The sequence below is a fragment of the Cephus cinctus genome, unplaced genomic scaffold, assembly GCF_000341935.2.
Source record: "Cephus cinctus unplaced genomic scaffold, Ccin1 Ccin1_scaffold2579, whole genome shotgun sequence".
Taxonomy (NCBI): Eukaryota; Metazoa; Arthropoda; class Insecta; order Hymenoptera; family Cephidae; genus Cephus; species Cephus cinctus.
This window is the reverse complement of record NW_014334302.1, coordinates 201,135-212,445: the sequence shown is the minus strand read 5'-3', so window position 1 is coordinate 212,445 and position 11,311 is coordinate 201,135. Positions and strand designations below refer to the sequence as shown.

At 49.1% G+C, this 11,311-nt stretch overlaps 1 protein-coding gene across 1 annotated transcript in view; it reads right to left on the bottom strand.

The window, feature by feature from the left end:
* The window catches only part of LOC107274260 (calpain-C), a 5,994-nt gene extending 3,721 nt beyond the window's left edge, over window positions 1–2,273 (bottom strand). The window contains exons 1-3 of the mRNA XM_015753231.2: window positions 1,689–2,273; window positions 208–351; window positions 52–121 (exon numbers count right to left, since the gene is read on the bottom strand). Coding sequence (XP_015608717.1) covers window positions 52–121; window positions 208–351; window positions 1,689–1,697 — 223 coding nt within the window. The 5' untranslated portion in view covers window positions 1,698–2,273. The remainder of the gene's footprint in view (window positions 1–51; window positions 122–207; window positions 352–1,688) is intronic.
* Window positions 2,274–11,311: the final 9,038 nt, after the last annotated feature.

Sequence of the window (11,311 nt, the reverse complement as noted above, 5' to 3'; positions counted from 1 at the left end):
CCCACTCACTCACTCCCTCTCTCTCTCTCTCTCTCTCTCTGTCACTCTTACCCATTTTCCCAGGAATGACATCGAATTGTGTCGGGGCATCGCTCACAAAAATAGGGCGATTGCAAAGCTCCTAAAAACAGCAAAATTTAGTCTTGTGATCCACGATCTCCTTTGACAATGAGATTCGACTAGAAGTCGATTATTAATATTGCTTACCTTGGGTCTCTTCCATTGAAACTGAAAGGGCGGCGTTTGATGGTAGAAAACAGACGCCTGAGTCGCTGGAAATTCGGGATCTTCCCACAGCTCGCCGCGCTTGAAGCACGAACGTTTAATTCGCTCGTACTCACTCATCACGTCCTGAAAGAGTTCAAGATGTTTTCCAGTTTTCAAGCCAGAATTGTCGCGCTGTAGGTAGCCGAAAGGATTCTTCAGCTTTCTTTCCACTCCATTAATAGTTAGACTTTCAACGGTGTTGTATTCTTTGCACGTAATTCACTCACTCACAGACGGAGAGATAGCAATACGTGCCTGTTCTGTGATCAACGCATTCTAGTCTTGTGCTCCCGACAATGTATCCCAGTGGTTGAACTAGTTTTACGCTTGGATCCCCGCGGCCTTGAGAGTTCTCTTGTCTTTGAGTCGCAGCTAGCCAGCTACTCAGAAGTTGTCTCCTGCAGCGAATCGAGACGCGTAAAGTCGAGAAAGTCCGTTCGCGTGTCGTGTCAGATCTACTTGCGAAAGAATTAGGAAGGAGCAAATGAGGTAGAAGACTCATGCACGACAGGACGGACGTGTTGCTAGGAATGTCAACCGCAGAATACTAATTCGTGCCTCTCGTCGCAACACCTTATCCGACATTCCTCGACGTGACTCGCCTTTCCACAAGCGAACATCGTACGTACACATCTCGTTCGAAGCACACGACGATATACTGCTCGACGTATGCACAGTGACAGCGGAACGAAACAAGGAAGGAAGGAAGGAAGGAGGAAAGAAAAGGAATAAAAGAAATAAAGGAGGTGCACCGTTTTCATTTTCTTGTGTATATATGATAGCGAGCAGTGTGGTCAACAGGCGCGGTATGACAGGGGGTCGGAAGGTACGGATGGCCTTGAGTCTCTCCAGAGTTCATCGCATCCTCCCGATGTTCGTTCACTCGCATAAAGATGCGTTCACAACGCTCGGTAAGCTAGATCGACCGCTCGAGATTCCTGCAGCAAGTTCCATCTAGGTTTTAAACACGAACCTTGAGACTGTAACAGTACGACTCTTGTGGGCTATGCCACAATTTCTACTAGAAAGTTAAACTGAAGAAAGTCCTTCCCAACTCGCGTCCGCTCATTTGATCACGATATATTACGCCCACCATGTGTTCAATACAGCCCCCCCCCCACAATCGCAATCGGTTACGTACGAACGATGATGCCTTCTCTCTTTTTCAGGTAACTTGAATGACACTTGGAGTGTCATTTTCTTCAACTCCTCTTCCCTTACGGTTCTATTTAATCCGATACCATAGGACCCAATCCGAAATACTAACACGACACGCGGACGAGATGAAAACACACAACTGCTTAACTCGCAGACTCAGAGGCACGCAGGACAACGGATACGCAGGCAACAGCAGGCACGCACTCGCGCTGGCACGACGCCGCAAGCGGAATCGCAGGGAAGAGAACGCACGCGGTACTCACATTAACCATTCGAAGAAGCACGTAGTAGCTCTGCCAGTTGTGAAAAACGAAAACGCTTCGCGCACTGTCGACGATAGAGGAGCCTTCTCTCGAGAAACCAGACGATGCCAAGCCCGCTCGCCTTCTCGCAATGGCACAAAAGAGACTCCAGCAGATTCAAAGAGTGAAAGAGGTTAAGGTAAACTAAGAGAGGCTGGAAGAGACGCGCTCGCGCAGGAAACTCTTGCCGCGCTCGAGTCGCGCGACGAATGTAGCTTCCAGCGCGCTCTCGCCAAGCAGCCACCATCCAGCCAACCAACCAGCCAGTCCTCCTCGCCCTAGCTACTCAGACTCTGTGTCCTCGTGGCGTTTATTCTCTTCCTCTAACTCCATCTCACCACAGCGTGTTTCACCTCGCCCATCCGCACCACGCCCCTTCACTTGTAAAAAGACTCCTTCTGGCCGATCCCGGGCGGATGCCAGTCACTGCGCAGAAGACGGTGGAACCGACGGCTGTGGTTGCGGGGTTGCCGTTGCTCAGGAGCCCAGAGGCGCTTGCTGCCGGCGGACGTGCTAAGGTAAGGTAGTGCGTCCAATCGTGAAAGAAAGGGGCAGTCGCGCGACTTGCGCGGATCCGTAACCGACTCGGTTCGTCGACTTTGACTGACTCACTGACTCACTGACTGACTGACTGTTAATTTTGCTTTGCTCTCTACTGTTTTTCTTTTTAGATCTTCATTGTTCTCTTTTGATTCTCTTCTAGGTATTTCTAAGACTTAACATGTCTTGATGTTTCCCGAGTAATATGCTTCGATTGTATCGTCGGAAGGAATTTTCATTACGAATAAAAAAAAAGTCGAATCTCTCTTCTTACCTCTTATACATATTATATATTGAATTATATCATAGCGCGCAGCCCGGCGCTATTGGAAGTTGAAGTTGAATGTAATTAGGAATGGAAATGAGAACACCAATGATGGCGGCGCGATGGAAAAATGGAGAGAGAATGTGAGTGAGCGAGAACTCCGAAGTATCGAGAAATCGGAGAATCGAGAAGTCGAAAAGTCAAAGAAGGAGGTAACCTCGAACCCCACAGTAGGTCCTGCTGCGCGGCTGCTCGGTGAAAGCCGATATACGCGTTTAGAGTGCGCTTAACTTTATTTTATCTATCTACAAGCAGTTGGTGCTATACTCTAGATTTCTTTGTTGTGTCTCAATTTGGAACTCTGCGTGTTTCGTACTATCGAACTTTTGTCTTTTCACCCTCCCTACTCTCTCCTGTATGGACAAAGCGGATTGATTCAATTATAAAACGAATACCACCAATTGTCTTCTTTCTTAGAATGATCGAGAGAGACAAACTTAAATTGATATCAGCTTGTGACGTTCAAATGTAAAACAGAAAATATCTCCAACCCTTTAAGAGTTACAGTTAGGAGTATTTTGGAAAATGAAATCAATCACAAGGCCGGCTTCCCAAGCATTTCTTATCGATCATGTTACTTTCAATTTCATATATCATTTTCAATTTCAACATATCTGTTTTCTTGCTTTTCCATTTTTCAATTTTTCTAACCAATTGTGAATCAAGGATTTTCGACACATGCACACGCGTGTGAGAGTGGCGCAAATCAAAATTACCAATTGCCTCCTCACATTACTTTCCGATTTCAAACACGCAAGGAGCATCCATCTAGCGGAATATGACATAATAAGGTCTTATGGTTATGTGATACCGACAGCAACCTTGTTTATCGGCCGTCAGTAAAAATGGTCAAACTTTCTTTATAGCGTTGACTGAACAAACAACGTTCATATTTTTTTTTAATTGCCTACATTTTCATACAGCTATCGCATGTGAAATAATGATGAGTGTAATACGATATTATATTAATTTAGCTTTTTACATATCACAGCTGACCGGTGTGTAATAAGTATATTTTTACTTTCACAGTGTGGATAAGAACATGTAAAGTCAATGCCATTATTGTTTCCAGTTTCTTATTTCGATTAGGGTTCTGAGAATATAATTTTGTTTAACAATTTGTTCATTGTGCCATTACTTTATTTTCCTGCTGTGATTAAGAAAGAGATGCCTCAACGGATGAAGAATATAAAAATGAGTAGCCGACGTTGAATCGAGTGAACTGTGGGTGATGTTGTTGATCTGTGTCATCGGGAGATGGCGTATCCATCTGTCCCACCGTTTCTGTTTCGCTGCTCTGTTAGGTTAGGATTAGAATGGGTTTCTTGGCAAAACAGTTGGTTGCACAGTGGGACATTAGCAAAACATTTTTCGTGGTCCAAAGATTCTCTGTCGGACGTAATCACTTTTTAATTAGTTTCATGGAGGGTGGCGTCGGTAGTTAGGTGTCTGTGGGAGTTGAGTTGAAAGGGGAAATACTTTCGTTATATATATCTATGCGTTAATGAACCATGAATATGATCGCCAATAAGATTAACTTTTTGAAAGACTATTTATTAACTGTTATTTAATGTATTCTTAACCGGAACTTGTTAAGTTTCATATTGAACGGTGAAATTGTAACGACTAGTTCGAGAAAAATCGTCGTAGATACACAGTCAAGCACAACGTAAAACTCTCGAACATTAAGTGGACACAGTAGGTACGTGCTGTTGGTGACTACTACGGCAGTTATCGAGAGTTTGATTAGAAACGCAACTCCCCTCTTGGGGGTCTCCCGCTTAAACTAGTTTACAACAATCGGTTACACGTGTTCCTGAACTGGCACCGCTTGTTCGTCTTTGCTACTGTACCTCACGTAAGTATTATTATGTGCATTACGTCCGATGGGGAATAAACTACTAGTATCGCTATTAACGTTACTGTAAATGTCAAACAGGAAGAGGTCTGGCAACAATAGTGCGCAATTGACGTATATATCTTACTAATAATAATTGCTTAAACATACATACATATAATTGCTAGTGTTAAAATTGGTCCTCATTTTTGGATGAATAATTTCTATGAATATGTTATGAAATAAAGTGAAAATTATATCGAAAATTCGTCATTTTAGATTAACGGCCAGTTCGACTACGTTATACTGACTCGGCAGTGTCACTTTAAAAAGCATTTTGCTGTATTGGTGCTTGAAGGTTTGCGTTTAATGCATGGGTGTGTGAGAGAGAGAGAGAGAGAGAGAGAGAACGGGGGGGGGGGGGCGGGGCGAGATGGGTGAAAAGTGCAGATTCATATGGGACAGATCGAACGACGCACCCATCAGCGACAGAAGCTCGTGCAGCAGTTACATGAGAGGAGTTTAGCAACATTGGCAGGGCTGCTATCAGTTTCAGGTAATTAGACGCGGCAGATAGGACATCTCGATGGGCCCAGCTATAATACTCGACCTAATAAATGTCCATTAGGACGGTCACTCTCGTTACGGTGCGTTGGCGTCGACTCTCCCGTTGATCCTGTCCACCGATGCACCGATGACTCTCGGCACGGATCCTTCGGGATCTCCAAAGCTCGAGAAACGGAACGTAGAACTGCCGCCTCCTTGCTAATTGCAATCTCGAGGAAGCATCTCGAAGGAGCTCGGAGGCGGTCAGTAGGTATTGCTGCGATTGCGACTTGCGCCTCGACGTGGAACTAAACGATTGTCCACTTTGAAAGCCAAGAGACGCGTACTCGAGAATTGAACGGCTCTAAGACATTCAGCCTCGCCGTGCTTCGTATTACTTTACTCCTAACTAATACTTGAATGCTCGAAGTCGCAGTCCTCGAATTTCGCTTGAAAAGGAAAACGCCTGACACTTAATGTTTAGTCCAGATACCCTCGAGAAGCCAATTTCATTGACAGACGCACCTGCTCTTCTCCATAAGACTTGGCAGATTCTCTGATAATTTGAGAACTAATGGGAATTTGCGAAGCGTACTAATTGGATAGATGGTCGTACGATTGAGTCGCGGACTGAATCGGCTGGATGGGGGGCGTTATCGCGAGGAAGAGGAGCAGAGAGGAAATACACGAAGTGGATACATAGATAGAGGTAGTGCGGAGGGGGAGGATAGTGCTCTCTCGGACTCTCTCGGACTCTCTCGGACTCTCTCGGACTCTCTCGGACTCTGCTGATTGTTCCTTGCTGAGGCATGATTCCGCGGCGTAGCTCGCACCAGCGGTCTCTCGTAGTCCGAGCTTGCTCGGGGGATCGTCCAATTAGGTAGCATTCCGAAGGTTGAAATTGTCATGTCGATTGCGCAATCCCAATGGGAATAGGAAACCTATAGGATCGCATCGTCCTTTCTCTTTGAAAGAGCTTAAGAGATAATTCGGCACATCGAAGATGTACCTGGAGCGGCTTACGGGCAGAGCAGGAGAGTGAGAGAGCTAAGAAATGTCCGAGGGCGCGTAGGTAGAGAACCAAAGTTGCGTAACGGTGCCAGTACTACGTCGTGCTAGTCTGGGCCCTGAGGTCTGAGGTCTGGAGACGCATTACAATAAATGACTATTCATTGTCCGCTCGAGCGAGGCAGCGTAACTCATGTACGAGCGTGTAAACGACACGCTCGCGTGGGTGTCCCGATTCCTATGCTCTCGATTCGCCGCAGCCCCCCATCTCCCTTCCCTTCCATTCTTGGCTTCGCTCGCCTAATCGAACCTCCCCTTCTTCCCTCTCGTCCCGATCTCTCTCGTTCCTTGCGCGCTGCACAATCGGAATATCTCGAGTTGCTTGTGCTGTCGGCCGCTGCACACGGCGTCCCTACAATGGTCCCGGGGTCGGGCTCCGGGTATTACCTAGGTACAACTGCGACTCGTGGTGGTGGACAATAAATCGGGCGGCCCTCCGGCCCCCCCTCCCCCCCTCGTGCACTGCCACCCAGATCGTAGGCTTTAACCAGAGGACAGTCGTCCGGCCGGAGTGGTAATTAATGAAGCGCGTTAATGGCTAAGCGTGTAGCTAAGCGAATAGCGTGATAGTAGAAAGGTGTGGAGGTGCGGCGAGGCGCCCAACGAGGGGGGAAGGACAAGCGTCGTTCGATCGTCCGAGACATTGGGACACGGTGACGCGGAGACGCGGAGACGCGGGGTCCTACGCGGCCCCTACGTGGGCAGAGTTGATGCATGGCGTCTCTCTTCGGCCCAGTCCTTCTTTATACTCTTCACACCAACAAGAGCTACGATTCGTACCTGCTATTGACAGGGTTGGATCTATCTAACTGGTCCATCGTCCCTTCGATAAAGATGTCCTACGCGCAACTTTCACGCGTATTTATACCTCAATGTTCGATCAGATCTTTGGGGGGTCCAGCTGACCATAAACTCCAATGATGAGCGTGATGACTGCTGTGACGCGGAGCTCGCAGGTTCGGTCAACTTCGGATAACTTCGGGCAGCTTCAGTAGCCTGATCGGATTGGCTGCGAGAGTAAGCAAACGGGCGAGATCGGTTGATCGCTCGATCGCATCCGGGCTCACCTCGAATAATGATATCCGAAACCAAAATGATACGTCAAAGAGACCCACTTTCGTTCCGATCTCGATCCATCGGAGGTAATTTATATGGGGCCCCTCTTATCGAGCCATCTAGATTGAAACGAGCGCGGTATCAATTACAGTGTCGACACGAGAACGGACAGAACTGGATGGATCAAATCCAACCGCCTCTTTAGCCTCTTGGACCAGCTTTGTAAGCTGGTCCTGAATCGAACCTTGCGACCAATACTTGCGATCAGTCCTTGCGACTGCCGATCGCCGATCGCCGTCGAACTCTTTGCGGGAATCGACAAGAGGAACCACGCAGTCTCTCTCATCCTACCGGCAAGTCTAAAGGCATATAGTGGAATGGGAGCCACTGAAAGCCACTGCGAGAAGACTTGAATCGTTGCCAACTCGAGTCAACAGCGAGTGAAAACAGCGTGCGATCAAAGAGCGATCAAAGAGAAGGAGGAACGACGGAATTGAAGAGTCCAAGAGTCCAAACCAATAGGGTGGTAGGAAGGGTGGGCGAGGAGGAGAGCCAGGGAGGGACGAGGCATGCACGAGTGCGATAGAACGACAGAGCGAAGTCTAATCTTGCCTGAATTCCCCAGACACCCCACCCCCACCCTTCCTCCTGCCAACCCTCAACTTTTGGAATTCCATTCTTCCCAACGACAGATCCACGCGCGTTCTGCGCCTTTCCTCGGGTCAGGATGTTCAGCGATTGGCACTCTCCACCCTCGCCAAGATCTTCTTCTCCCTCCCCTCGTCCTCCCAGAGTTGCTTTCAACTCTATTCGAATCAACTAAAGAGCCTGAACATGAATTTTCCTATCTTTCAATTGGTTGTTCGATCTCGACATATTGATAACGACTTCGTTGAAATCGGGAGCCAAGCGAACCGGTGTATCCGAGGGTATAGGTATGGCTACCGATTCTCTATGTTGATGATGACGACGAGGACGACAATCATCATAACTCCTGATCGTTTGAAATATATATCTTTCTTATCTCGCATCTCAAAACAATACGGTAGGCATTCCCAATAGCTATAACATCCATCCGTTTGCCGGACCTCATAGATTCGAAAGCCGCAGGACGTATCATCAGTCACAAGATAATCTATGATCCCTGGAATATTGACAGTGACAAAAGCGTTCAATGCGCGCTGCTACCTTGTACAAGTGGTACAAGGCCCAGCATCGCAGTCGTCGACTTTACTGGTGCCGCGAGCATCATCATCGCGATGCTCACTGCTTTTCCATTTAAACTCCCAAGTAGTCTGTCCTATCTATCCTGGCCTATCTTGCACCGATCCTTTGAAGCAGGATAGGCGAAGCTCCAGAGCTCCAGAGCTTCAGAGCTACAGCGAGCTGAAAGAGAGAAACGATGTTGGGCCTCGGAACGGTCCTTGGCCCATTACCGAGCACCCGGGCGTTACCTCGTCGTTGCCGATATTACCGCAAATTACCACCCTCAAGAGAAGAGCGGTTGTACAGCTACGGGGCTTCGCGCATAGCGTCAAGCGTGTAGCGTGTAGCGTGTAGCGTGCAGCATGCAGCGCACAGCCGACCGAGCGATTCCTTGGTGCGCCGGGCAGAACATCGCTTTTACAACTGGGGCCCGGGTGTAATGCTGTAATCGGGCAATTTCGGGCCCTGGACCGAATAAATCCGTGGTTAATGCTTCGGCTCTTTGGTTCGTTGGCTCGTTGGCTCGTTGGCTCGTTGGCTCGTTGGCATGTTTGGCTCGGGTGAGGAACGGTTGCCAGTGGGGAGGGGGTCCCAGTTTTCGTTCTTTCTCCCTTTGCCGATTGGATTGAAATACTGGGAGGCTCGCGTGCGGCTAAACGGCTGAACGCTCGAGAAACGAAGCCCCGAAAGAAACTCGAAATACGAGGGAACGCTGGTGGCATTGCACATATCCCTACCCCCCTTTATCCTACGGCTCTCTTCATCATCTTCCTCCTCCCGCTGCTGCTTCTCTTCGTGTCCGTCGCTCATTGTTACCTCCTGTATATTCCTCTCCTCGTCGTGGCGCTCTCTTCCAAGTTACCCACCTGTCTGCCGGCAATCTTCTAGTAGCCCGGGGCTATCACTCCACAGCTACCATCCGGGCTACTCCGAGCTACTCCCAGCTACTCCCAGCTACTCCCAGCTACCATCGTTCGTGTGTCGGCTACCTCAGCTTCCTCGGCTCCATCGGCTCTTCCTCGAAGGCGCGTCCGTAGCAGCGGGCCAACGGTTCTCTTACGGTTTGGCTTGCGAGTATCTATCTTGCCGAAAACGTGCTGCGCTGCTGGAATCCTCGGCGAATGCTCTGGCCACAGCAGCATTTTCATTGCTCCTTCGCTCTCCGCTGTATCGCTACACCACAAAGCAGCCTCCCTCGTCTCGCCCCTCACCCCGCCTCTCCCGCGAGGCTCGCGGCTCGACTCGCGGCTCGACTCGCCGGGCCGCGCAACCTCGAGCGCTCAAATGGCCGCGGGTCATCCACCTGCCCACGCAGAATCAGGAGCAGGATAACCGAGATGTGCAATAGCAGGTAGACGGACCAAATCGAGGACGCGACGGGGAATATTTAAACGTAGGAAGACGCGACTTTGCGGCCGACTCTTTCCCTCGAATTTCACTATTTCTCATGCGAATCCTCTTTCTCTTGACTTTTCGCTCCCAGCGTATCGCTCCGTTACGGCAATAGGGTTAGAGACTTTGTCTCTCGGTATCGAGCGATTCTCCAACTGCCGTGAAGCTCCGGAGCCACAAAAAGCCGAGAGCTCCACTTTCATGCGATCCGATATCATCCGATGCGACTCGATGCGAGACCAGTGAGTGGGAGGAGGATGAGGAGGAGGAGGAGGAGGAGGAGGAGGAGGAGGAGGATGCTGCTGCTGCTGCTGCTGCAAACTCCCGGGAGGAGAGGATGTGCGTGCATGCCGCTCACGTAGCGTGCCAGCCAGTCTGGCAGCCTCCTTCTCCCTTCCGGCCAGATCCAGCTTCACCGGTATCTCCACTGCGGCTTCAACGTCGTCGCGACTCCACTCGACTCGGACTCGGAGAGTTCTTGGACGAAAGAGAAACGAGCGCCTTAGGAGCACCTACTCCTCTTTACAAAGGTGCAGCTTCTCGCCGCTTGGAGCGCGTGCTTCCCACCCACAGTCCCACCTGCGGAGCGACCCACTGCCTGCTCCTCGAGCCTGCTTCCTGCCGAGACTCCCTGTCCCTTACGTGCCTTCTTAGCAGGTGACTTCATTCCTCTTCCAGTTATTTCCAATGTCCTGCATGTTCCCAGGCAGCGCACGCGATCTGGAAATCGTTGCCTCGTTCTCTCGAAGGAAGTTTGACGCGGCCGGCAGTGGTATTCATCCGTTATTATATCATGTATGTCACATTCGTATGCATCGACGGTTTACAAGAATCGAGAAGTATTTCGAGTTGGCGACGATCGATGAGATCAATGAGGGACGACCCGACGAAGCGGCACTGTCAATGAATTTGACATAATTTGTCTTGTCTCGCGGAGGAGAGCTCGGGAGAGAAGATGGTCTGCTCCGCCACTTCCACAGAGGTATCGAATTCCAAATAGTCTCCTGGTGCACCTTGCGCCACCTATCAGATTACCATCGGGCCTCTCGAAATAAGTTCGCCGAGTTAGATTCCCCGTTGACTCTTCGCTCTCGGTCGATCGGGCATGTCTGTAGGGTTAGGTTGCCTTACTCGTACCACTTTCCACGTACTTATTCATAAGTTACTTATCGATAACTGAAAAAGAACAAAGTTTTCACGCATAACGAGCTACCTTTGGGTAAAAGTATCGCGTAAATATTTTATAAACGTTATCGTTAAAGTCCCATATTTCCTTAAATTTGGCGATGCTGCCATTCAGGCACACTTCAAAAAGACCAGACTCCAAGTTTTTAAGAGGAAAGTAATTTTAACGAAAGGTAATAGATGCGCAATAGCAGTAGAGAGTCGTCCTTACCGGCTAATGTCTTTTTCCTTAACGATTGGCTAACTTGCAGACTGGCAGTCCACTTGGACAATTTTCCAGCTTACCTGAGGATTCCGCTGCTTGTCGAAATGCATGCTAGTTGGAGACTCGTAGGCTTGACCGTCGTTATCGCGCATGTGCTTCTGCTCGTCGTTAAAGTCTCGTTAAGGAGTTCCAATGGACTCGCTAGTGTCGATCCCACTGACGGA